This window comes from Delphinus delphis, chromosome 2 (genome assembly GCF_949987515.2).
Source record: "Delphinus delphis chromosome 2, mDelDel1.2, whole genome shotgun sequence".
Classification (NCBI taxonomy): domain Eukaryota; kingdom Metazoa; phylum Chordata; class Mammalia; order Artiodactyla; family Delphinidae; genus Delphinus; species Delphinus delphis.
In genome coordinates this window covers 74,068,209-74,095,242 of record NC_082684.1, presented here as the reverse complement: position 1 = coordinate 74,095,242, position 27,034 = coordinate 74,068,209, and the positions used below count along the sequence as shown (strand labels likewise).

Genomic DNA, 27,034 nt, shown 5'->3' with positions numbered 1-27,034 from the left:
GTACCAGTCATTGCCTGTTTGCTCTCAGATCTCTTCCCTGTCCTTCTCCTAAAAACAGTTTCCTGTTTATCCTTGCCAGCTATCTTCCAGCAAGAATGGCCAGTGGGAGGCACTGGCAAGAGACTGGAGGTTGAGAAGTAAGGAGAAGCCAGATTCTTTTTGCTGGCCCTCTCTCTCTGTTTTGAGCATCATTTTCCTATAGTGGTTCCAGCTCCCCATCAGACAGCCCTTCCCTCCAGGGCCCTTGCCAGTCCCAGCCATGGGACAGCCTCAGCCTCTGATTCTGGTGACACCATCCCTCTCCTGTGTCCTTCAAGCCCTCGTGGTAGTAGCATTCAGCTTCTCACCTCTGTGCATTTCCTGTGTAGTCAATTCCCTGTTTTAAATTCCCTCTTTGAAATGCCCAAGATGATTTTGTTGTACTTGGTAATAAGGATATCGCAGTGGGCAAGACAGGCTCCATTCCAGATCTCATGGAGCTCATAGTCTATCAGGGAAAACAAATGTTAAACCAGCCATCAGTAGCACGATAAGTATTTCAAAAGAGAAGTATATAAGAACATACAGCAGAGAGACCTAACCTAGAATAAGAATAGTTCTATAGGTGACACTAGAAACCCTAAGTCAATGGGTCTTTACACAAAGACATAGCCCCATGAGCTGTGGCTGCAGCACAGCAAGTTTTAATGCTACCTCTCACCCTTCCTGGATCCAGCAGGGGAGAAAGAAAGGGTCCCTAGTGAAAGAAGAAAGTCAGGGGTTTCAAGCAGGATTCAGTGCACAGTCGTGGCAGAGAAGCAGAGATGGAGTTATTCCAGCAGCCTTCAGGGGTCCAAGAAAATTAGGCTCTGCCTGGTCCAGGCAGGGGAGAAACCAGAATCTTGGGCCATCCTGAAGAATTCCAGATTTACTCAACACCTGGGCTCCTCTTGCCAAATCATAAAAGCTCTGGATTTATGTGTCAGATGGGAGAGGCATACTCTCTTCATTTTTGCCACTTAAATCACTGTTTACCAGATCTAAAGTGTGTTTTTTAAATGGAGGTTTTCCAATTCCATACTATAGAGGAAAATCATGATTCAAATGCACGGCCATTCAGAGCCACCCTGCCTTGCCGGAGCTCCCAGTGTGGAAGGAGGGAGAGAGCAAAGTTTGAGGATCTGCTCCCCACGCCCAGCTCACTGCCTACTGTAGGTCAATACTGGAACTTAGCACATCTAAAAACGTTGTAACTCAGCATACTACCACCCACAGGTCTCTGGTCTCTCCTTCGAACTCCAATTATACTTAATCTACACCATCAAAACTCATGACTCAAGAAGCCGTTATGGGTCAGTTGTGGCAACCAAGGCAGGCCAAGGAAAGGAGGGAGCTCAGGTGTTGCTTGAGACCCTGGCACGTGGGCCTGGAGCAGCCCTTCTCAATCTGGGTTCCATGAGAGAACTAAGCCCTAAGGCATCTATTATATGTAATGAATTAACTTGTAACTCTTATGCTTCCGGAATGGTACCAGCTATGTACCGTCCTTGGGAGAATTGAGAAAATAGTCACTCTCATAATATTCTATAAACTTTCCTTCTCTCCTGGAACCCTTGTTGAGAAAGCCTGGCCCAACAGCAGAAGCTGGTCCCAGGAATGCTTTGGTCACTCTCTTGAACCTGTCTGATTCAAAGGATCATACACGAATGATTCCACCCAGGGGAATTCCCCGGCGGCCCAGTGGTTAGGACTCGGCACTCTCACTGCTGGGGCCCCGGGTTGGATCCCTGAATGGGAACTAAGATCCCACAAGCTGCAGGGTGCAGCCAAAAAAAAAAAAAAAAAAAGGTTCCACCCACAAGCATTAGCACAAGTGGGGCAGGGGGGGATGTTTATTTTAAGAATATGGGTATTAAAGCATAGTGAGAGAACATGGCAAAACAACCAGAGGAGCCCCCAAGAAGTCCCCACCTGGGTCTCCTGATGACCTTTTATTGTCCCTCTGACCATTCAACTAGCCTAATCCATCCAATTTTAACAGAAGATGATCGAAGAATTAAACCTATTTTCATCCGGGCTGGATCCCCTTTGCAGGGTCCATTTTCTGGAATTATCTCCACACAAAACCCTACTCTCAGCCATGGGTGCTAAGCTCAATGGGAAGATAGGAGACTAAGTCCCACAGCCTGAGGAGGGGGTGGGGCACAGAGGGAAGATGCTTATTATCTGCCCACTGTCTCCAGGGTTCCACCACCTGGGACAAGGGAGAGCCTCCCCATGGGGCAGATGCAGTGGAAAGGGTGGAAAGGAGATGCAAATAACACTTAGCTGAGTACTTTTTTAAACTGTTGTTTTCTAGGTGTTTCATTGACATGTCCGATCTCTGCAGCTAGATTGTAAATTCCTTGAGCGCAAGGACTGTTTATGCTGTAAATCTTTAATCTACTACAGTGTTCAGCCCAGCGCTTCTCCTACAGATGCTTCATCAGCATACTGTTGATTAATTAGAATCTGCTTTGGTGGGGAAAAAAAATGGTGTATCCTTGCAACAATTACAGTGTAAGGTTTATTTGAAAGTACTGGATAGTTAAGAATCCGCCTGCCAATGCTGGGGACACGGGTTCGAGACCTGGTCCGGGAAGATCCCACATGCCATGGAGCAACCAAGCCAGTGTGCCACAACTACGGAGCCTGTGCTCTAGAGATCGCACGCCGCAACTACTGAGCCCGTGTGCTGCAACTACTGAAGCCTGTGCACCTAGAGCCCATGCTCGGCAACAAGAGAAGCCACTGCAATGAGAAGCCCGTGCACCGCAATGAAGAGTAGCGCCCGCTCGCTGCAACCAGAGAAAGCCCACTCGTAGCGACGAAGACCCAGCACAGCCCTAAATAAATAAATAAAACATTGACTACTTGTGTGCTACGAGACAAGGATCTCCCCACATCACCCCGTACTGGGCCTCATAGGAGCCACCCACCCCACCCTGGACATCTGACAGAGAAGCCTGAATAAGGGAGAAGTTCATCACCACTGAAATTGAGCAGAGTTTCCCCTGGAGACAGAGCCCAAAGACTTCTTTCTCACCTAACTTTCTAGGAACGGCAGGCCAGACAGAAACTGAGGACAAAACTGACCCCCACCCCACCCCATCTTCCTTCCGCTCCTGCTCTGCTACCAAGAGTCAAAGGTCTCTCTCACCCACCCCCATGTGAACACCCCTTTCGTGCTAGACTTCAGAGTCTCGCCAACAGTCCAGGTTTGCTACTTCCAGTCAGGAATCAGCATGTACTGCCGAACCCCGGGGTCTCAGCTCAGACAGGACGAGGCAGGAGCTGGCACTCCTCCATGGTCTTGGAGCCTGTGAGATCTGACTGCCCGCTTCGGGCTAAGTCCCACAGGGTCCTGAGCCCCACGTGGCTCTCAGACGGGTCAGCCAGGAACTTGGAGAGTCAACACCTCAAGGGGATGTGGTACTGACGCTCATACCCCAAACACACATGAAATGGATTTAGTCTCAAAAGCCAACGGACTCAGTCTTGGTAGGGAAGAAGCCCTTGCCGTGATAAGAAAAAGTTGTCAGTGATCCGTACCTCCTACCTGGAGTGATAATCAGAAGGCAGCGGAGTGAGTTTGGAATCAGGAGAGATCTGAGGGTCCTCCAACCAGACCTTGACCGTGCTGAGAGCAACCACTCCCCACACTGCAGCACACCTTCGGGGTAACCAGAGTCTCACGTCGACCAGAAAGCACAGCTCTTCCCTGGGACAACACTAGAGACCCTATGAATTCTTCTTAACTCACAGCAGTCTTCATCCTAAACTTGACAAGCTGAGGTTGCCTCCTTTTTCCTTAATCATGCCATTGGGTTTTCAACATATTTTTGTTGTTTTCTAAATATGGAACCAATCTTACATCATATGTACTGACAAATAAGGATCTTCAGCTGACACGATGATGGCAGGGCTTGAAAGGGTTTCCTGGGAAGATGGGTGTCTTGCCCTCTCCCCTGCCCTGCCTTCCAGAACTCATTGCCACTGTACTTTGGGTATCGGTGCTCTCTGCCTTCCACTCATGGCCTCCAGTGGATCCCTGCAGCCAGGCCTGCCCCAGGATTCCTGCAGATCTGACCGACAGAGACTTGCCTGACCTCTTAGCTAGGTTTCATTGGTTGTTAGCGAGTGTGTGTTGTGCTCTCTTTCCTTTTTAACTGCACTGTCTTTGGGGGTAAATGCAGAGCAGTTCTGAACACCCCACTCTCCCCATCTAAGCCAAACCTAGGGCCAGGGTTCTGGGATGGCAACCCTGCCACGTGGTCAGGCACACCATCTGACTCTGCTACAAGACAAACTTGGTCTTCCTGCTTCTGCTGGTCCACAAAAAATTAATAATCAACCATCATGACCTTTATACCACATTTATCAACCTTAGCAAAGGGAAATCTGGACTTTGAAAGCTAATTGGCAGGCTTGACTGCCCAAAGAAGTTCAAAGAACAGCTTAGCCAGTTGTGTCAAAGTTGATGGCATTCTCTAGACACGTGACTAAGATATTTTTTATCCAGTATATTTTAAGTCGCTGTGCTCAAACAGGCAATAAGACCTAGAATCTGATCTGTAGTTCTGATCCTGGGACGTCCAGGAGACTTTCCAGCTCTATGAACCATACACAAATAGAAAGACAGTTTAATGTGGTAAAGGACAGTGGCTTTCAAACTTTTTAGCTTCATAGTAAGAAATGCACGTTATATGGTAACCCAATACACAGAGAGACAGACAGACACATACACACATACACACACACACACACACACACCCCTCCACATAACTGAAACAAAAGTTTCTTGAAACAATACTGCCTTAGAGGAAGATGCATGTGAAAGTAATTTATTAGGAAATATTTCCAGGGGAAAGAGAGGAATGAGGAACTTGCACCAGGAAGGGGCCGAGTAAGGGTCCTATATCAAGCCAAGTCACACGGAGGATAATTCTGACTCATTCCCACAGAGGGCTTGGGGGGCACTGTGGGTCACAATGACTTGCAGTCAGAATCATCCCAATGAGAGGGCAATAGAGCTGGAGTGTGTACATCCCCGTCTCCAACAGTCATTGGCCAAGGGCCACGCACACTGGAATTCAGCTGATGCGCACAAAGAGGATAAAGAGACTGAAACTAACACAACATTGTAAGTCAACTATACTTCGATAAAATATTTTTAAAAAAATAATTCTTTCCAGGAAGTCCCTGGCATTCCAGTGGTTAGGACTCCACGCTTCCACCGCAAGGGGCATGGGTTTGATCCCTAGCTGGGGAACTAAGATCCACAAGCCATGCAGTGAAGACAAAAAAAAAGACAAAAAAAGTTTCTCTCCTAGACCAAACTCTAAAAAAAATTTTTCTTAAAAAAGGTAAAGGGGGACTTCCCTGGTGGTCCAGTAGTAAAGAATCTGCCTTCCAATGCAGGGGATGTGGGTTTGATCCCTGTTGAGGTAACTAAGATCCCACATGCCGCGGGGCAACTAAGCCCACGCCACAACTATTGAGCTCGCGTGCTTCAACGAGAGAGCCCGCGTGCCACAAACTATAGAGCCCACGCGCCCTGGAGCCCGCACATCACAACAAGAGAGAAGCCCGAGTGCTGCAATGAAGAGACCATGCACAGCAACGAAAGATCCCACATGCCTCAACGAAGATCCCGCGTGCTGCAACCTTAGTTGCAGTTGACCGACACAGCCAAAAAATAAAGAAAATAAATAAATATTTAAAAAAAGAAAAGGTAAAGGAATCCCAGGTGACATGGTCGCAGAAGGGACAGCGCCTGCTCCAAACACCCTAAACATGAGTGATAATCTGTGATGTTTTCTACTCTGGTTTTGTTTTGTTTTGTTCTTTAACTTGTTGGCCATGGATTTGAATATCAGTGCAGCCACTTATGAGCTGTTATTTAACCTGTTTGAGGGTTTTCCTCATTCCTAAAATGGGAATAACTATCAACTTTGTTCATTGTGATGAAAATCAGAATCGATATAGATATCCCTAGCAAACAGTAGGTACTCCACTTGTAGCTATTATGATTAAAAAATATATCTTCAAAATACCTGGAAAAAGTAATACAAAAATGTCTGTATGTTCTTGACGTATTCAAGACATGCGTGCATAAAAACACAAGTGGTGGAGTATGGGCTCCTTTGCAGAGATACACCGGGCATCTGCACAAATGTTCACCACCTCCTGACTCCATGCCTCAGCTCTTTATTCCCTTTGACTAATGTCACTCATTGTCCAAGCTTTGTCTTAGATGTCCCTCTTTCATGAAGCTTTTCCAGACCACCCCAACTAAAAACACTCTCTCCCTCCTCTGAATTGACATGCTATTCTATTTGAAATTATTTTATAAAACTTTTTCCACTTTCCTTTTTCCTCTTTGCAGTATCTATTAAAATCCTGACATGGGAACAAATAGACAAAGCAATGGAATGAAACAGAATCCAGAAATAGGCTTAAATACATATGGGAATAATAAAAATAATCAAGGCATAGAGGGATAATGCAAACAGTGCTGAGATAACTGATTAACCCTTTAGGAAAAAAAAAATTAACCTGGATCTCCACCTCATTTCCCATACAAGAGCAGATATCAGATGTGGCCCAAAGATTTTAACAGACACACACTCACACACACACACAAAACCCACATTGAATAACTATAGGAAAACATGAGTGAATTTTTTATATTTTTGGAGTAAGAAAGGCCTTTCTAAGCATGACATAAAACTCAGAAGCCATAAGAGAAAAGACAAATAAGTTTGATTCCGTAAAGATTTAAAACATCTACATGACATTAAAGACATAAACTCCAAAGTCAAACTGGGAAAAATATTTGCCATACGTGACAGTCACATGGTTAATTTCCTTTCATGAAGGGTTTATAAGAATAAATAAGAAAACAATAAAAGTGGACAAAGGACATGAACAAGTAGTTTACGAAACAAGAAATACAAATACCTGTAAACATATGAAAAAGTAATCTTAATAAAGAAATATAAATCAAAAATAGTTTTTTCGCCCAGATTGGCAAAAGTTAAAATGTTTGGTGAAACTGAGTGCTCTGAGGGTGGGATGAAATGGATACCATCACACAGAACTGCCTTCTCAGGAAGGGTGTCTGAGACTGGAATAGGGCACAGTTTGTCTGGAGGGCAATTGGCAATTTCTCTCAAAATGTCAAAGGCACATACCCTCTGCCCTATTGCTTCAACTATTTACTTGGGCCCATACAGACAAGTTATCCTACTTAAGTGAACAAAGATGCTATTGCAACATCATATTTATGGGCGATGTCAACTACAATTGCCACTCACCATGGGCACTCGCCATCTACCTCTACAAGGATTAATCATGCGCTGCTGCAGCTGCTGACTTTCAACACCCCCTGAAAAGTGTGGAGCGTGGAGAGCAGAGATGAGGCCCTCTGTGCTCTGGGAAAAACTGGCAGAACAGGTCTTCAGATCGTTAAATATTTTCAGGAGCTGATTTTATGAGCTTAATTTTTGTATCTCATCATACCTAGAAAAACACTAAAATCCTTCATGGTGACGTCTGCTCCTCATGACTAGCAGTAACCTTCACGCGACTAGCAGAAAACTTCTACAAAAAATACGTGCTTGGGGCTTCCCTGGTGGCGCAGTGGTTGAGAGTCCGCCTGCCGATGCAGGGGACACGGACTCGTGCCCCGGTCCAGGAAGATCCCACATGCCACGGAGCAGCTGGGCCCGTGAGCCATGGCCGCTGAGCCTGCGCGTCCGGCGCCTGTGCTCCGCAACGGGAGAGGCCACAACAGTGAGAGGCCCGCGTACCGCAAAAAAAAAAAAAAAAGTGCTTGATTGCATGTCTTCCCCCTTCACCACAATCACATATATACTGACTTGCCCCCTACCTCCTTGGAGCAGTTTCTCAGAGCTATCTGAGGACTCTCTCCCAGTCCTCATTTTGCCCCCAATAAAACTTAGCTCGCAACTCTCACGTTGTGCAATATTTCTTAAGTCGACAGAGAAAAGGCATAAACAACTGAAGTGGGCTTCAGTGGGTAACTGATAAATGATTGTCTATCCAGATAATGAAAGAAGGAATAATGATGAAGTATGAACTGCTGGTCAAAGATCTCCAACACAGGGACTTCCCTGGTAGCGCAGTGGTTAAGAATCCCCTGCCAATACAGGGGACATGGCTTCGATCCCTGGTCCTGGAGGATCCCACATGCCACGGAGCAGCTAAGCCTGTGCAACACAACTACAGAGCCTGCGAGCCACAACTACTGAGCCCACGTGCCACAACTACTGAAGCCCACATGCCTAGAGCCCATGCTCCACAACAAAGAGAAGCCACTACAATGAGAAGCCCGTGCACCACAACGAAGATTAGCCCCCGCTCACCGCAACTAGAGAAAGCCTGCGCGCAGCAATGAAGACCCAACACAGCCAAAAAAAAAAAAATTAAATTAAAAATAATAATAATAAAAATTTAAAAAAAAATATCTCCAACACATGCCAATAAGCTACGGAACATTCATGCACTGACACACACAAATGAGTGCCCATAAAAAATGATGGACACCAAGTAAAGTCTATAGTCTAGTTAACAGCATTGCACCAATGCCAGTGTCCTGGTCTTGACATTGTACTACAGATGTTCCCACTGTAAGATGTCACCATGGGGGAAGTTGGGGGAAGGGTACATAGGGACTCTATGTATTACTTTTGAGTTTATAATTACTGTGAGACTATAATTACTTCAAAATAAAAAGTTTAAAAAAAAGGTGCAGAAAGTGTGTATTGTGTGATTCCTTGGTTTTTTTTACAAAATATCAAAAGGTAAGAACAGTCCCTTTGTCATTAAATTCAAAATGAGTGAGAAAAGCATATGTAATTAGAAGGACAAACCTACCCACCCCCTTCACTCCTAAGGGTTTGCTTGAGACAGAAGGAGAAGAAATTCTTAAAGTACCCCTACTTCCTTTGCAGAGATTAAAAAGAATGCATGCTGCTCAAGAATTTGATCTGGCCCAACAAAGAGAGAGCCCTCAGAAGTAGATTGCTCTGTCCTTTCTTTCAGCAAGGTTTGTGGTAGGCCTTATTCATTTCATACCACAGGCCTCTTATGCTGCTCTAAAAGCAGGACAGGGTAAGTGAAACTGCTTTGCATAATAATGGCAAACGTTATCTCCAGAGAGGGCAGGCTGGCACCTCTAGGGAAATGGTTCATTTTCTTTTGTGGATTTAGACTGCCTTGTCCCTAGGAATTGTTGATGGTTCTTGGAAGGTGTGTGTGTGTGTGTGTGTGTGTGTGTGTGTGTGTGTGTGTGTGTGTGTGTGTGTGTGTGTGTTCAGTTGATCCAGAAATTTACAGGAAAATGAAATACTTCAGGGGTGGGGGGCGGGCAGGGAACATTTCTTCATCTCATACCAGCGGAGAGATCTCAAGGAAAGCATGTGGAGCTCCGGGACTGGCCTTGCACTATTGTGCTGGCCTGACACTGCCAAAGCTCACCCTGCAATTTTCTACTCAAGCCCCCACAGAAAAATTTAAACGGGCAGGAACTGCAGTTACAGAGGATTCTTGCTTCAGAGCGCACTGATGCTCTGATTTGGGGGGAAGGGACAGATCCTCTAGGAGAACATCCCCTGTATGTTGAGAGTGGGGGTGTACACTGGAAAGATTCTGAAGGAAAGAAACTGTGAGTCCCCAGCAAAGCAGATGCCTGGTTGTGATTGGGATAGAGTAAAGTGACAAAGTAGGCAATTAAATAGTTAATCTCACTAGGGGATTGTAAGCAGAAAAAAGTATGGGACACCCCTGTAAATTAATGATTACTCAAGACAGCAGATTTGCTTAACCACAAAGCCAAACAGGCTTGCTTAACAACAAAACCATGCAACAGAAGCACAAGACATACCCCAAAACAATAAAACAATGGTGGCATGAGACCCACATCCTGCCCAGTGAGCTCAGTAAGTTAATGACCCTTAAGACATGTTCTCTGTACACATAAAAAGCAATAATTTATGGAAAGGTGACATTTCAAAGTGAAAGTCTCTCATTGTACTGAGACCTAAAATAATTTTTTCATAGTGCCATGATAGTCCTAACTTGACCATGTAGGGACAAGAAAACTCCCCTGCCCAACCTGGAGGAGGAGCTGATGATGGAAGCATGACGTCTACTTAAGAATGAGGAAGGGGAGGGAGACGCAAGAGGGAAGAGATATGGGAACATATGTATATGTATAACTGATTCACTTTGTTATAAAGCAGAAACTAACACACCATTGTAAAGCAATTATACCCCAATAAAGATGTTTAAAAAAAGAATGAGGAAGAAGGTGGTCTTTTCTCCCTCCCCACTTTTCCTTTGATTTTAAAACTGTACCCCACTAAGTTCTCGGGCAGCACCTCTTGCCCACCCACTTGTAAACCTCACAAGCATCTATTCTAATAAATCACTTCTTATCTATCACTTTCCCTCTGGCTTCTTTCTGCGTTGAGACATAAAGGACTGGAACACCTTGGAGGCCCCCCAGCACGGCACCTATCGGTTTCAGATGGAATTAGGAGACCAAAGTGTTTAGTCGGAGTGAAACAAGAGGGAGGGGGACAGAACACAACCTTTGAAAGAATGACATAGCCCAAGGGCATGACATAACCTGATTAGAACCAAGTGGGCCCAAGATGGCAGACAAGTCAACTTCCACTAGACCTTGAGCCTCAGTATACGCTCACTGTAACACATCAGCAAGCTAAATGACACACCCACAGGCGCCATGACAGTTCCAGACTGTCCATAACGATTAAAAAGTGGGCGGTGGCCCAATTCCTGGAAATCCCCGCCCCTTCCCCAAAGAGTTGGAATACTCCTCCCACTCATTAGCCTATGAAATTACCCACCCCTATAAAAACTGACAACCCCATACCTGGTGCCTTTCTCACCTTCTGAGATGGCCCACACTCTGTCTGTGGAGTGTGTTTCTCTCTAAATAAATCCACTTCTTACCTGTCACTTTGTCTCTCACTGAATTCTTTCTGCGATGAGACATCAAGAACCTGAGCTTCATTAAGTCCTGAAACCAGGTGTGTGATGTCAGTTGGAAGACCGTGGGTTTTGGCCGGGTTTGAGTCCCTGCCACGTGGGTTCAAGTCCCAATCTGAGGTGCATGGTTTCAGGAGTAACATCTGTGAAAGGAAAAGGGAGGAAGCAGGATTGAGAAGGAGGATCCGTGAGACCCTGAGATGCAGATCTGACCAACGCCAGCCCAATAGGAAGCTCCAAAGCAAAGATGGCCCCTTAGAGGAGCCCCATGTTAGGCAGAAGTGGTGAGGTTCTTGTACCACCATCCTGCTCAGTCACTGGCTGGGGCCACCCTTGGAAGGAGTTAACTGCCAGCTGGCAGCTGACAGCTAATCAGACTCCCAGCAGCCAGAGTGAGTCCTTTCTAGAAGGAGTGAGAGGACTGCGCACTGGAAAAAAAAGAATATATATATATATATATATATATATATATATATATATATATATATCCATCCAAGGTTGTTCATTGTAGCGTTGTTTGAAATGGCAAAACACTGGAAGCTACTTAAACGTTCTTCGGTGGGAGACTGGCTAAATAAATTATGGAATATCCACACAATGGAATACTGTACAGCTATTTTTAAAAGGGAGAGAGAGAATAAAGGTGATCTATTGTGTACGACTCAGAACACTCTCCAAGAATGTATTTTAAGAAATGAAAGAGAGAAGTGGGGAAAAGGAAGAAAGAAAAGAAACAAGCAATTTGAAGGACATTATGTATAGTGTCATTCCATTCATGGGAAACATTTTAAACGGAAAATATGTATGTAAATGCATAGGAAACTTCTGGAAGGATGATACACAAGACCAAGAGCTATATGGGGAGCAGGTAAAGGAAGCATAGGGAAGAGTTACTTTTTTACTTTTCACTCTATAACCTTGTGTCTCTTTTAAAAATTGTGAACATGTGTTATTTTTGTAATTTAAAAAATGATTAAAACAAAAATGAATTGAGGCAGAAAGTAAAATTCCAATTAAGAGAAAATTAATTTCCAAGAAAACTGTCATTCTCTAACAACGTCAGAAAAATTAAAAGTAGCTATTCAACATTGACAGCAGGTCAGGCTGTCATAACTCACTTTGATTTCATATATAGAAATAAAACTGCCTACCTCACTGGATTAGACACATTCAATAAAATTTATAAAAATCACCCAACAGTTGTCGGCACTTAGTAAGTATTCAATAAAAGTCGTTGTTATCACACAGCCCTCCTACACCACCCAAGCCTGACTTGTGTCAATATTGCATGAGTCAATGACTAATGTGGAATGGCTGTTGCAAGATGCAAGACTTAAATTCCAACCCAGGTGAATTTCCTTCCAGACTGCAGTCAGCTGATAAATGGAATATTTATAAATGGAATGGAATATTTATATATGGAATATTTCCTGCCATATCAGTAAACAGAGGATGTCACAGTCATCAACGATTGTAACCCTCCAACAGGAGCCGGTGAGCCCTGAGGAAACTCAGGGCTGAAAAGAATACCATCTAGCAGCCAACAGACCGCAGCCACTCCCTATGCTGAGACCTGAGGAAACTCAAGATATGAAAACACAGGATACCGGCCCCAGATAGCTGAGGTGCATATCAAAGGAATGATTTCAGTGAGCCCAGACTCTTGCATCTTCCCATACATAGAAAAGCGCTAAATTACTTAACTTGAGATATCTGGTTTTCTTTAATTAACAATAATCCTTTGACATTCCCGACTACCTGCCTTTTGTTGCAGAACTCCTATATATCCTGGCTCCTCCACTCGCCTCCTTGGAGCAGTTTCTCAGAGCTATCTGAAACTCTGTCTCCTGGGCTGCAGTCCTCATTTTGCCCCAAATAAAACTTAACTCGCAACTCTCATGTTGTGCTTTTTTTTTTAAGTCAACACAGCCCTTGCAGAAGATGGGAGTGTAGTCCTCAATCATGGAGGCATTTCCTCAAGATCTGCAGATGGTACCACCTCCATACAAGAACAATCCCATTACCTATTAAAATCCCCATTTCAAAGAGACTCCTACACACATATGTATTTCCCCCAAAGATTTCCTACCCTCATCTCCAACAAACCAGCTTGATGTGTAGTCGGAGCTGGAGACTCCCACTCTTCTTGCCTTCCCTCTACCCTTTTCTGTTCACAGATCCCCTCCCTCATGTCCCCTGTGTTCTCCCAAAAGAAATGGTGCTGGAGGCCAAATATCAACCCCGCCCAGACAGGGAGGGGCCATGTGATGTTCACGAGCTCACAGGCCAGAATTCTATTTTCCCCAAACCCTTTGCTCTTTGGGGTGTGGCCTCCCTCAGCCTCCCACTGCCAACCTCAAACCCTGGATCTGGCTGCCCACCTCTGGACAGGAGGTGAAGAGAGATCAAATACGTCCTGCAGGCCTGTCCCTTTGAACTAAAACCCTGAGAGGCTCTGCTCCAGGCCGCCTACATCCCCTCCCCCAGCCCCACAGGCAGGTGCAGAGCACTGGGAAGGGTTCCCACAGTGCATTAGCTCTGAACAGGTCAGGAAGAAGAGGAGTGTCATGCTATCCAGCCTCTGTTGTCAATAATTCATGAGGTTCAGACTGAGGGGCACCAGTCAGAGAGCCAGTTTTCCCCAGACATGGGGAAAATTAGACTCAAGCTCTCTTATCTCATCAGGATGAGCTGAGTACCACAGCTGTAACATCTAGTTTGAGGAATAAACTATAGATCCAGTGCATGCTTGTTATATCATTCGCTGCTCATACACCCCCTTTTGAATGCTGAAATCCTTTTCGGCTGCTCAGTTGACTTACACGTATACTAAACAAATCTTTAGCAAGTATGAATTTCATTAAGCAGCGATCCCCAGAACTGAATTTCACAAACCAGGATTCTCTCTCCTCTAATTGTAGGGACTGACATCGGGTTGTGAGACTGGTGATTTCACCAACTAACAACACTTTTCTCAACCTACCCATCTGCTTTCATCATCTTCTCTTAACAAAAAGACTAACACCAAAAAAATTAAAAAGGCGCAAAAGCATATCCCAAAATAAAGGACTACCTGTTAAGTTAAATAAGCTTAGATTTATGAAACGCTATATTGTCCTTTTCTCTTTTTGCCTTGAACTAGTGAAAACTTTGCCATGGATCTGCACAACTTCTCAGGCTGGCATTTGGAGGCCACTGGGTTAAACCAATTCCGATGCTGACACTGGGTCTGTCGGGGCCTTTCTACAGTGTATCGTAAGCCATACAGATTTATTAGTTCTCCCAGAAACCCAGGAGGGAGATCATTCCAGCCCACTTGGCAGAAGCGGAGACTGAAGTCTCGGACACAGAATTTATAGCTGGAGAGGACCTTATCCATTATCTACTCCAGCACCCTCAGTTTACAAACGAAGAGCCTGGCCTGTGGCGCACATAATAATTACTTTATGGTGGCAATAATTACTTATGTGTTTAGTAGTTTACAGTTTATAAAGTGCTTTTACATTCAACAAATATTTACTGAACTAGAATGGAGGCTAAGACCTGGGGACATAGTGATTATTGAGAACTTGAGTGCTCCTGAGTTCTCCGAATTTCCACCACTTGTTGGGGGACTCTCTAGCCTCCTTGCTACCACTGAGGCCTGAAAATGGAGAAGTCCTCTTGCAGTGGAGGGTATAAGAGATCCTGTCCTGTCAGGATCTTTAATTCTGCACCTGGTTACCACTGGTGATCAGAATCTGCCCTCCAGGCCTGTGGGGATGGAGGAGAACTTGAGCCAGAGTGAAGGGCAGGGCAGGCCTACCCAGCTGCTCCCCTCTTCGTGTCTCTCCCAGGCTCCTGCAGCCTCACCTGAGACCCGCACGTGGTGGGCTCCATGGGGGCTACGGGTCTCACCCCCATGGGCAATCTCAAAATATTTGCCCTCCTGTGGGCTGTCACAAATGTGGACCCAGACTTTCTTGGAAAACAAAGTCCATCTTGAGGTTCTGGGAAGGAAAAGCAACCAACTCAAAGTCCCCTCTCCCCCAAGAAAAGACGTGGGCAAGCAGATGTGGAAGGAGGGGCGGGAGGACAGGGAAGTCTAACGGACTCCCGGAGGCGGGAGCAGCCCTACAGGGAACCGGAACCGACGGAACCGTCCCACACCGGCCGGCCGGGCCGAGCAGGGGACTGAGGGGCGCCGCGGCCACAGCCGGCTCCCTGCGCCAAGGGCCCGCGCGAAGCGGGACGAGCTGTCCCGCTCTAGAACTGGTGGGGAGCTGGGAGCGGGGAGGGGATCTGCCCGCTTCCGAGCGGGCAGCCGGGCGGGAAGGTGGCTCGCCCCTCGCCCTGCCCCTCACCCCGCCCCTCGCCCCGCCCCCCTGTCACTTCCCCTAGGCGGCGCAGAACCCTGAACCGGCCGCCTCTATGCAAAAGGCAGGGCTACTGTTGCGTCCCTGTGCGCGGACGTGGAAGTCCGTGCGGATGGCCAGCTCCGCGGTGGCGCGCCGGAACCCGCTTGAGAATAAGGTGGCCCTAGTAACGGCCTCCACTGACGGGTGAGTGCCCGAGCCCGAGTCTCGGAGGCCCCCGCTGTCTGCAAACAGGTACTAACCCCTTGTCCTTGGCCTCCCGTGCCCCATCTTCAGGCGTCACGTGTGGCCAGAGTCGGGCCGGGAAGAAAGGAACTACGTGGTTGGCCTGCAGTCCCCTCGGAATCGCCTCCCCCCTAACCTTGCAATTGCCGGCCCTCTTGTCACTGCTGCCTCTGGCTCGACTGTTCCACCTGGGTGCTGCCCGCCCCCGTCAATCCCACCTCCCAGGGTTCTGGGCTGCCCGGGTCAACTAGCCCCACCTAGAGTCTGGGAAGACCAGACGCCGGAAATCCAAGACAGTCCAGATTCCAAAAATCCTATCCACTGCCGGCACCGACGGTGGAAATGTTCCAGACACCCCATTTTGGCACCCCACTAGTCTCATAGAACTGCGCCCCTGACCTAGAGGGGACACAAAAGCCCTGTGTCCACATTCTTGTTTAGTTCAGTACATTTTGGCCTCTCTTGCCCAGCCCGTGTCTCACCAACCACTGTTGTCTACCCTGTTTCTCACTCCCACAGAGCCCTGCTAGATGCCAGCTCTTCACAAATCTAAAATGCAAGTGAATGGGAAATGCTAATGGCTAAATGCAAAATGTGTAACCCTTTCTCCCAGGGGAGTATGTAAAAAATTTACGTTTGTAACCAGAGACCCCCAGTTTCACATGTACCTGAGACCCTCCAGTCACGGAAATAGCTGCTGCTTGTTATACCCCTAGCTCATCTCTCTCTCCTCAGTCCCTACAGGGTATGGGGACTGTGACCCGTGGTGGCACCTGTGGAAGGTGATATCACTTCCTGGGAACCTAGACTGAAGGCCAAAACCATAAGAAAAATAAGTAAACCAGTGCCAAAAATATGCTAAGCATGTCCATCTGTATGGTAATGGCTGTGTCATTAACCCTATGTAACACATGGGGGTCCTACAGAGAGAAAGCTGGAATTCAAAGCCCAGGCAGTCTGATTCAGGAGCCCACGCTCTCACGCTCTTTTCCTGTACCAACTTAAAAGTCCTTATCTCTCTCTGCCCACAGGATCGGTTTCGCCATCGCCCGGCGTCTGGCCCAGGATGGGGCCCACGTGGTGGTCAGCAGCCGGAAGCAGAAGAACGTGGATCGGGCAGTGGCAATGCTGCACGGGGAGGGGCTGAGTGTGATGGGCACCGTGTGCCATGTGGGGAAGGGCGAAGACCGAGAGCGGCTGGTAGCCACGGTGAGCAGCAAGGATATGGGCGCAGAGCCAGGAGGTAGCAGAAGGGAGCCAGCCTGAGCAGGCTTTCCTGGACAACACGGGTGTAATCCAAGCCAGCACTGTTAACTAAAACACACCAGTGCGATCTGCATACCCACTCCAGTCCACCAACACATTTTTATTGTGTGCCTTTCTGTCCTGCCTCCGAGAATCATCCCATCTCAGTCAGAGAATCAAAAAAACACGCTACTGTTTCAACCCTGCATTGTACCTTGGGGCACCCCCCCAAAAAAAACAGCTGGTCCTGGCTTTCCAATCTAATTGGGCAGATAAAAAGGGTAAATACAATTGCAAAATAGGTATTCCCACTCTGAGCTAATAAACAATCAATCCCTGTTTTTCAGCTTATAAAGTCGAGTTTCCGGGAACCTACAGGAGGCAGCCCATCAGGTTTCAACCACCTACTGTGTGCCATGCACTTTGTTTTGAGCCTTTTGCAGGTTCTCTCCAAACAACAACCCAAGCAAGGCCAGGATTAGTCTCCCTGTTTAAAGACTGGTTCAGAAAGCTGGATCAACATCACAAGGTCCCACAGTTAGTAAGAGAAGAGCTGTGAGCCAACCCAGAATTGCCAAGCTACCTACAGACTACCAGGCATTTCCCCATCAGGTCAGGCGTTAGGTGCCCACTTGGACTTTAGCCTCAGAGACAGTGTCTAAGCCAGTGTCAGAGCTGGTGCTTGGCACCAGTCTTCCAGCTGCGCAAGAAAATATGAACATTTTGCAAAGGAGGCTGCTCTTCCCTAGGCTCAGGGCACACCCTTTACTTCTTGGAGTAAAAGGGAGAATCTGCCCGAGAATGGAAAGCAAAGGATATTGTGCTAACAGAATGAAAGATGGTGAAATAATTTGGGTAATCTTAGACAAGGAGGACATGAAATGATGTTAGGTGGTGGTGTAGTAGACAGCATAAGGTTATTCCATTTGTCAGGAGTCATTTGGCAAATGCTCAGATGTGCACTGGAGAGAGCCAACTGGGGGTCCAAGAAAGCCACCTTGCCTGGCATAGGCAGCTGGACAGAGCCTGAGATTGAGACCTTGATCCTCAGGGTGAGGGAGCCACCTGGGATCCTGGGCCAACTAGGGACTAGCTGTATGAAATGTATGTGGCCACTTAGTGTCAAAATCCTGCTGGGAAAATGACCTCTGGACCCTCACCAGGTCCACTTTACCCATCCTGCAGCTCTGGCCCAGAAGCGGGGTTTGAACTAGACCTTGAAGAGTGCGTGGGGCTGGGCAGATGGCATAGGGCCAGGATTCCAGATGACCCTGCAAAATGAGCAGACAGCCAAGCAGGGACGGAAGGGGAGAGGGGAGCATTGTGAACCCACAGCAGAGAGAGAGCACAGGCTTGAGAGGGCTGGTAGGAAATGGGCCGGGTGGGAAGGATGGGGGACAGGGGCCTCTGTGGCCTCCCAAAGGAGTTTAGACATTCTTGGAGGAAATAAGAAGCCATGTGAGGTTTTGAGCAAGGTGAAAATGGTTATTAAAGGACAATAATCTGGCACTGGGAGGAAGGATATATTGGAGAAAAGAAGACTCTGAGCCAAGGACATCAGGGAGGAAGCTGATGCTGTCACTTAGGTAAGAGCAGTGGCAGTAGGACCAGAACAGATGCGCCCAAGAGACGTTTAGTGGGAACCAACCAAGATTTTTTTTTTTTCCTGGCCGGTGTCAAGAAATAGGAAATAGGAGGGATGAATCAAAATTGACTCTCAAGTAGTTTGAATGGCCAGTGTCGAGTGGAGAATGATAGGATACTTGTTAGCAGTTTGAGATGCGTCCTGCCTATTGCCAGCCACTACCTGTGATGAGGGAATCTGCTGCCCTGAGGATGGTTACTCCCCAGTGGCCTCCTAATCTGCACCTCAAAGCTTCTCAAAGGTGTCATGAGCCGAAACCAGATTAGCTGCTTTTCCACTTGATTCTACTTTTAAAAAAAAAATAGAACTGGGCTTCTCTGGTGGAACAGTGGTTGGGAATTCGCCTGCCAGTGCAGGGGACACGGGTTCAATCCCTGGTCCGGGAAGATCCCACATGCCGCGTGCAACTAAGCTGGGGCTCCACAACTACTGAGCCTGCGCTCTAGAGCCCGCGTGCCACAATTACTGAGCCCGCAGGCCACAATTACTGAGCCCGCACGCCCAGAGGCTGTGCTCTGCAGCAAGAGAAGCCACCATAATGAGACGCCCGTGCACCACAAGGAAGACGCAACAAAGCCAAAAATAAATAAATAAAAGAAATACATTTATTAAAAAAATAAAAAATGGACCTGTCAGAACACAGAGTAGCAATCACACAATTTAGAGCAAGCCTTAGAAGACACCTGGGTGGTCATAGTAGCTTTGCCATTGATTTTCCAGTGTTCTCTCTCTGTTCAGGCAAAAGCCAGCCTTCCCTCCTCTCTATGCTGATAGGCCTAGAAAAAGAAGGGGACAGGATACACAGCAGAAGTGGGAAAGCGCTCCAGGCGGCTCTGCTGCAATCCACTATCTCCCCACCCCCAAACACACCCGCACACGGCCCAGCACACATCACTTTCTAATGCATACCGTGTTTTCCTCATCATGAAACTTACACAGAGCCAAGGCAGGTGACTGGGATTTTGTGCTGGGACATCAAAATTTAGAGAGTGCCAAGAGACTATTGATACAGGTTTGCAAAGATTATGTGATTTTAAAATTTGTTCAATTTACATGTTGACAGCCCAGGCATCCCCTCAGCAGTGTGGAAGCAACTGAGCTTCGCACCTAGTTAGCAAGAATAATTAGTTAAAACAGGAGCTAGCAGATTGTTAATAACACACCTCTGTGTGCCAAATCCGGAAGCACAAAGTTGGTGGAGGGCCCATTTAGTGCCGCTTGCCCAAGGCATCAAAATTCCCAATTCTGGGCCAATGCGAAGTCTGGTTGCAGCATGGCATCATGTTGGCAGATTGTTTGGCTACTCGTTACTCCAGCACGTGTCTTCACCACATACTTACAATTTATTAAGGAGGTGAGATGTTGCCTCTCTTAGTTTTCCCAGTTTAAATCTCAGTTTCTGCCTTGAATCTTCCATGCCTCCAGGCCAAAAAAATAAAAGCAAGGGGTGGGGGGAAGGGAGGAATGGCTTCATAACCGAGTGTGAAACTGCTTTAAGCCCAGGCCGGCATCCTCTCCATCCTGGCTCTCCTGGGTAGCCAGTTTCATAGTGACCCCGACTCACTTTTGAAGGACTCTTATGAATTAGCTCTGGGTTAGAGTGTAAGTTCTGCCACCACTAACTAGCCTTGTGCCCTGAGCAAATCACTTCACCTTTCCCAGAGACTGAATGAGCAGGCCTCCTCTTCTTAGCTGGCCCTGATATGTCATTACTGAGCTATATGACCTTGAGAAATTAACTTCCCTGGACCTCAGTTTCATCACCTTCACCATGAGGACATTGGGCTAGGTGATCTCAAAGGCCCGAGTGGCAACTTTCTATAGGTCTAATTTTTTTTTTTTTTGGCTGCGTTCATTCTTCGTGACTGCATGGGCTTTCTCTAGTTGTGGCGAGTGGGGGCTACTCTTTGTTGTGGTGCATGGGCTTCTCATTGCGGTGGCTTCTCCTGTTGCAGAGCACGGGCTCTAGGCATGTGGACTTCAGTAGTTGTGGCACACGGGCTCAGTAGTTGTGGCTCGCGGGCTCTAGAGCACAGGCTCAGTAGTTGTGGCACACGGGCTTAGCTGCTCCGCGGCATGTGGGATCCTCCCAGACCAGGGCTCAAACCCATGTTCCCTGCATTGGCAGGCAGATTCTTAACTACTGCGCCACCAGGGAAGTCCCTATAGGTCTATTTAAACTTGTTTCTCCGTTCAGGTACGTGTAGACAGGCTGAGTTTGAGATAATGGTAACTCATTCAAGGAGAACTGGACAGTAAGCACTGGGAGAAATGGGGCTGGGAAAAAAGAGGAAGGGTCTAGAAATGGACTTTGAGGTGAGAGCTGAGGCCATGAGAATAAAGGAGCTCCCAAAGGGAAAGTCTAAAGAAAAAAGGGTCAGTGACAGCCTCAGAAGTGGGGGCAGGAAGAAAAGACTGCCAAAGAAATGAGACGACCTTAAATGTTTTAGCAGCAGAGCTTGGGGTGTTTTGGAGAGAAAATGTTTTAAGGAAAAGAGGTCATTTTGACAACGGTTCCTAAGAAGGAATTCTTTATCGACACTGATAAATGCACTTCCCTTACTGTCCTGCAGCCCTAACTCAGACCTTACTCCTCTCTAGGCTGTGAACCTTCACGGGGGCGTAGACATCCTGGTCTCCAATGCTGCCGTCATGCCTTTCTTTGGAAACTTAATGGATGTCACCGAGGAGGTATGGGACAAGGTGAGACGGGATGAGAGCAGCAGGGGGTGGGCCTCAGAAGACACACACTCAGTCTGCTTTTAGAATGTATTTGTCAAGTGCAGTGTAAATGTGAGGGATCCTTGCAATTTGCCACACGCCTGCAGTGCACCTGGTAAAGGGCGAATGGCGGGGTGGGGGGCTTCCTCTGTCCCTGCCCTTCTCTTTCATTTCTGCTTCTCCCCAGTTTTGTCTTCATTTGCTCCTTGCTAACAACCCGTCTTCTGCCTCCCTCCCCCATCTCCCCCACCCCCGACCCCGTGGGCTTATCCAGGCTCTTCTTCCTGGTTTATTTCCAGCTAATATGCCAATAACTAGTACGCTCAGACTTACCCGCCACCCCTCCCCTTTTCAGCTGCCAAAACAGAATGATTTTTCATTAGTTGGAAAACTTTAATAGCTGCTAGTTAAGTGAAATATCAATGCTCGTGAAATTAACTAAGTTGCTGCTTTATAACATACAGCCTTTTAAAAAGACCTGCGCTTTTTCCTTTTTAACTCCAATGTCTAGAACATCTGAGATCCAGATGTCTAAATTCAAGAACGAGAATATTAGTTTTCATGTGAATGTGTACAATTACATTATATTTATAATATATTTCACACACCTACATTCTTTAATTATAAAGCCTTAATTAAAATATTTGTCTTTCTTTACTGAGGTTAATAGTCCCACCTGATTTGAAAATGCTAAATTTTTCATGATCTCCCATGGTTTTGCTTTTTACCCTGACGTCATCCATAATTTCTCAACACTGAAGTTTAAGGATACTAAACTATTCTCGTTTATCAGTGTTTCACAGGCATAGAGACCAAAGTGCCAAAATGCTCTTCAGTGAATCAGTTCCTGATTGATATTCTTCAAAGTAGAGAAACATCTTTCATGAGCAGTCTGAACAGAGACCACATGAAAATCAGTTATAAAACTAGTAATTTTTCTTTTTAGTTGGCTTTTTTTTGAATTTTATTTTATTTTTTTATACAGCAGGTTCTTATTAGTCATCCATTTTATACACATCAGTGTATACATGTCAATCCCAATCTCCCAATTCATCACACCACCACCACCACCCCCCGCCACTTTCCCCCCTTGATGTCCATACGTTTGTTCTCTACATCTGTGTCTCTATTTCTGCCCTGCAAACGGTTTAGTTGGCTTTTTTTTTAATATCACAGTATATCAAATCTAAATGCAATGGTTGATCCTTGATTGAACCCTGGACTTTAAAAAAAATAAGGACATTTGGGGGACAATTGGGGAAGTTTTATTATAGACAGTATATTAGGTAAAATCATGATTATCAATGTTAAATTTCTAGGGTGTGATAATGGATGGTGGTGTGGAAGAACATCCTTAGTCTTTGGAAATAATGCTAAAGTCTTTAGGGCTAGAGCATTAGCATGTCTGCAACTTACCTTCCAAGGGGAAGGAAAAAACTGCATAGGTACATAGCTAGGGCAAATGGTACAAAATGTGAACCGTTGGTAAATGTAGGTAAAGGATATCTGGATATTCATTGTCCTTCTATTTCAACTTTTCTGTAAGAGTGAACATTTTCTAAGTAAGAAGTTGCATGGGGGGTATGGGAGGGGACTATCCCAGCAGTGCCTGGAACAATGTAAACAAGGGTCATGCATTTGTTTTCAATTACACATGTGGGGTTTTGATTGTAGACTATGTTCCAGCTCCCCCAGAAGTGCCTCCTCACGATCCCACTTGCCAATACATGTCCAGCCAGACAATCCATCCTGGAGGGCCAAGAGCATCTCACTCCCTAAGCTCAGAAGCCAGAAAAGTGCTGGAACGGCCCCAAGTGCCTGAGGTCCGGCCACATTTCCCCTGAGAAACACGGCACACTCCGGGGCAGGTCCAGGAAGCCGTCCAATTCCAGGCTCTCCCTAGTTGGAAGACACACCGAAAATCCAGCTCACGTCCAAGGCAGCCCTGAGAGTTCAGCCCCATTCTGGGTCAAACCATACTTAGGAAACAAGCTGAACCGGGCTCCATTCTTCCGCACCCGAACCTAATGTGTCATCCTCTAACTGAATAAACCGGGGAAAGCCACCTCTCCCTGGGCCTCGGTTTCTTCACTTGTAAGGCCAAGTAGATCACCCCTAGGATCTCTGCCAGCCCTAACAAACAGATCCTGGGAACCGCACTCTCACTCCCCATTGCCCTGCCTTGTGCCGCCCTCTTCCCTCATGCCTCTCCCCCTCTTCTCTCTATTGCAGATTCTGGACATTAATGTGAAGGCCACAGCCCTGATCACAAAGGCAGTGGTGCCAGAGATGGAGAAACGAGGGTACAGAGAGCAAGAGGGAGCCTGTGTTCGATGGGCCCCATGAAGGCTGAGGGGAGGGTGTCCATGGGAAGAGGGTCATTCTGTTCTTTTTCCAGAGGCGGCTCAGTGGTGATCGTGGCCTCCGTAGGAGCCTACAGACCATTTCCTGTAAGCACCTCCTTTTCTGCTACTTTTATCCCTTCCTCCATCTTGTACCTTCTACCCTTCCAGTCACCCTAAGACATTTGTGTCCCCTTTTGGAATCACATCACCAAGTACCTTCCAACAAAATAGAGGCCTTGCCTCCACAAACACTAACCAAGGGGAGGTTTAATCACAAGACAGTTTTCTAACTGGGACCCTCCATTACAAGAGATACCCTATTATCTGTTTACAACCCTTTATATCTTATGTTAAGAACCAAGAATGAACTGGAATTGAAGAGAATACCCCATTCTCTCCTTTCCCCAGGGCCTGGGCCCTTACAATGTTAGTAAAACAGCCTTGCTGGGCCTCACCAAGAACCTGGCCGTAGAGCTGGCCCAAAGCAACATTAGGGTGAACTGCCTGGCACCTGGACTCATCAAGACTAGCTTCAGCCGTATGGTGAGGAAGGGGAGTCCTGCATCCCACTGGGACCCTAAAAGGCATCTTCTCAGGTAGAAAAGCCCAGCTCCTTGGTCCTGAGCTCCCAACCACTTCTACCCCCCATCTCTGCGCTTTTCCGTATCCCCACTCCATACCAGCCATGTGTCCAGACCAGACCCCCACATGATCCTTTCCTGAGGTGCACAGTGAGACTGAGGAATTCAGATACCACTCAGGCCATTTCATATCTCCTTAAGTAGGTGAGACCTGGGGCGACCCAGGAAAATGCCTCACTAGAACTTGAAGAGAATGGAGCAGAAGAGGGAAGAGGGTAGAGACTGGGAGCTGGGAAGGTCTAGGAAGTGAAGGGGGTGCCTCTCCATCGCCCTTTCAATTGATGTGAGAGCAGGCAGTTTCTCCCCTCGCCGTCCCTCACAGGAAGAGATTTCCCTTTTTCCTGCAGTTGTGGGATGACCAGGAAACACTGGAGAGCCTAAAAGCAACCATGCAGATCAAAAGGTAAGGCTGGGGGCTTCCCTGGTGGCACAGTGGTTGAGAATCCGCCTGCCAATGCAGGGGACTCGGGTTCGAGCCCTGGTCCAGGAAGATCCCACATGCTGCGGAGCAACTAAGCCAGTGCGCCACGACTACTGAGCCTGTACTCTAGAGCCCGCAAGCCACAACTACTGAGCCTGCATGCCACAACTACTGAAACCCACGCACCTAGAGCCTGTGCTCCACAACAAGAGAAGCCACTGCAATGAGAAGCCTGCGCACTGCAACAAAGAGTAGCCCCCGCTTGCTGCAAGGAGAGAAAGCCCGTGCACAGCAACAAAGACCCAACACAGCCAAAAATAAATTAATTAAATTAATTAATTAAAAAAAAAGGTAAGGCTGTCACAGGGGAGGGCAAGGAGGGATAAAGATGGTCCCTCACAGCCCACGGCTTGCCGACTCTCGGTCCTGCAGACAACACAGGCATGCTTTCCTCTGCTTCAAACACACAGATTTCACAAGTTCTTGAACACAGCATCACTACAGTGGCGTGTGCAAGGAGCCTGCTTCCACTGCAAAAACGAAACACAGAGGCATCCAGGTTTAGCAGAGCAGAGCCCTGGGGGAGGCGCTGACCCCTCTCTCCACCTGGGTGTTTGCCTCCACCTCTGGGCATCCCTAAGGATGAGGAACCAAAACCAAAACCAAAACATGCTTTTGTTAGTTCCCCTTGAATAAAAAGTTATGTGTCCAAAGCTCAGGTTAACGATCCTACAATCCAAATAAAAGGAATGAAGAGCTTTACCAAGTCCCCAAACTCCCCTTGCCTAAGAAAGCTAGCCTCTTCCCCAAAGGGTTGGCCGAACTGTTCAGGTACCTTCATCTGGCTCTCTTTCCTCTAAGTTCCCTGCCTCTCTCCAGCTTCTGGCTTCTGGGAACTCTCTTGTCTTTAGCTCCTCCGCCTTGTCTCCTCAAGGACACACATCAGCAATGCCTGCTTGAGGGGGGAGACAGCCGCAAGTGCTCCCAAAGCCATTCCGAGGTCAGGCATGAGCTGCTGGCCTAGTTCACAACTCATTAATAAGTCAGGGTATTGTCACCCTTGAGCCGCAGTGAATGATCCGGCCCCATGCTTCTCAGTGTTGGATGCACGTTAGCTGGGGTGCTTGTGAAACCACAGATGCTCAGACCCCACTCCCAGAGATTCTTTTTCAATTGGTCCGAGGTAGAACCTAGGCATCTTTGGCGGGGGTGGGGGTGGGGAGAGTTAAGCCTCTCGGACGACTACAGTGTGCAGCTAGGATGGAGAACCACTAATCCAGGCCTTCTAGGTTTGAGGTACCCACTCTACCCACCTCTAGAGCATTCTATAGCGGTTAGGTTGAAGTGTTCCCTAACAATGCGATCACTGATAGAAACACTGAGAATTAGCACAGTCTCACAAAATGACTTTAAGGGACAAAAATAGATTCCTGAAAAAGGTGTCTGTGAATTGAAGCTGTACAAATGGAATCGTTTTAAACAAATCATTTACCGTCTCACAGACTCCCTGACATTCGAATAGTATGCACACATGTGAAACAAATTCTCTGAAGAGTGAAATAGCTGCTCACCAGGTTATCTATATAACTTTGGATTTTGATGTCCTGAGTTCTCTAAAAAACAAAGTATATATTATATGAATATAATGTGCAGTGGTTTTTGCAGAGTACAGTATTAATGCTTATACTGAACTATAACAGCTTATATTCATGGTAACCCTATTACTGCCCCTACCCTATGGGCAGTACACTGGTCCTGAAAAATCACCTGATACTTCTTGATTAAGCAAATTTCATTCCCAGGTTGATTTTTACTCCCTTCTTTTTTTCCCCTCCTCCCCAGGATAGGCAAGCCAGAGGACTGTGCAGGCATCGTATCTTTCCTTTGCTCCGAAGACGCCAGCTATATCACTGGGGAGACAGTGGTGGTGGCTGGAGGGATGCCATCCCGCCTCTGAGGACCTGGAGAACATCCACCAGCACAGAGATTGGGCTCCATCTCCTGGGTCCTGTTCCAGCATCCATCTACTGGCCTTTCCCACCTCTGCCTAGCGTACTGCTCACCTTACACCCTAACCACCCCCCCCCCCATATCAATTCTGCCCTGTGAAAAGCTCCAGCATTCTCTGGGGTCAAGGTGTGGTTATGAGGATTCTCACTGTTGCTGTGGCCTTGGATAAAGACTTCCCTTGAGAGCACAGGGCAGGCCTGCTGACAGGGCTTAGTCTACGGCGGCAAAGACTAATATTTTTTTTCTGGGCATCAGAGGAATTTGAGGGAGATGGGAGAGAAGGAACCTGGAGTGGAAGGAACAGGGTTGGAAATTAACAACTCGCAAATGAGGTCCAAATAAAATACAGATCATCACGATGCTTTGAA

General features: G+C 47.1%; 1 protein-coding gene and 1 long non-coding RNA gene across 5 annotated transcripts in view; one reads left to right on the top strand and one right to left on the bottom strand.

The window, feature by feature from the left end:
- The window catches only part of LOC138413995 (uncharacterized), a 27,868-nt gene extending 12,080 nt beyond the window's left edge, over positions 1-15,788 (bottom strand). Inside the window, exons 1-2 of the long non-coding RNA XR_011246362.1 lie at positions 15,656-15,788; positions 11,023-11,201 (exon numbers count right to left, since the gene is read on the bottom strand). This is a non-coding gene — a long non-coding RNA (uncharacterized lncRNA). The remainder of the gene's footprint in view (positions 1-11,022; positions 11,202-15,655) is intronic.
- On the top strand, positions 15,449-27,034 carry LOC132420404 (dehydrogenase/reductase SDR family member 4-like). Of its 4 annotated transcripts, none has more exons than XM_060004811.1 (8): positions 15,449-15,599; positions 16,670-16,847; positions 21,130-21,231; positions 23,482-23,552; positions 23,648-23,699; positions 24,003-24,137; positions 24,583-24,638; positions 26,499-27,034. In XM_060004811.1, the coding sequence occupies exons 1-8, from the start codon at positions 15,469-15,471 to the stop codon at positions 26,611-26,613; spliced, it is 840 nt and encodes a 279-aa protein (XP_059860794.1). In that variant the 5' UTR covers positions 15,449-15,468; the 3' UTR covers positions 26,614-27,034. The 4 variants fall into 4 exon arrangements, with proteins under 4 accessions (XP_059860794.1, XP_059860795.1, XP_059860796.1 ...); XM_060004813.1 differs by having other exon boundaries at positions 15,522-15,647; XM_060004814.2 differs by lacking the exon at positions 15,449-15,599 and adding an exon at positions 15,724-15,830.

Excerpts from the sequence above, each read along its gene's own strand:
- LOC132420404 (XM_060004811.1), top strand. The coding sequence starts at position 15,469 with ATGCAAAAGGCAGGGCTACTGTTGCGTCCCTGTGCGCGGACGTGGAAG. Across the intron at positions 16,848-21,129 it reads GAGAGCGGCTGGTAGCCACG|GCTGTGAACCTTCACGGGGG; the intron begins GTGAGCAGCAAG and ends ACTCCTCTCTAG. Across the intron at positions 24,639-26,498 it reads GCAACCATGCAGATCAAAAG|GATAGGCAAGCCAGAGGACT; the intron begins GTAAGGCTGGGG and ends CCTCCTCCCCAG.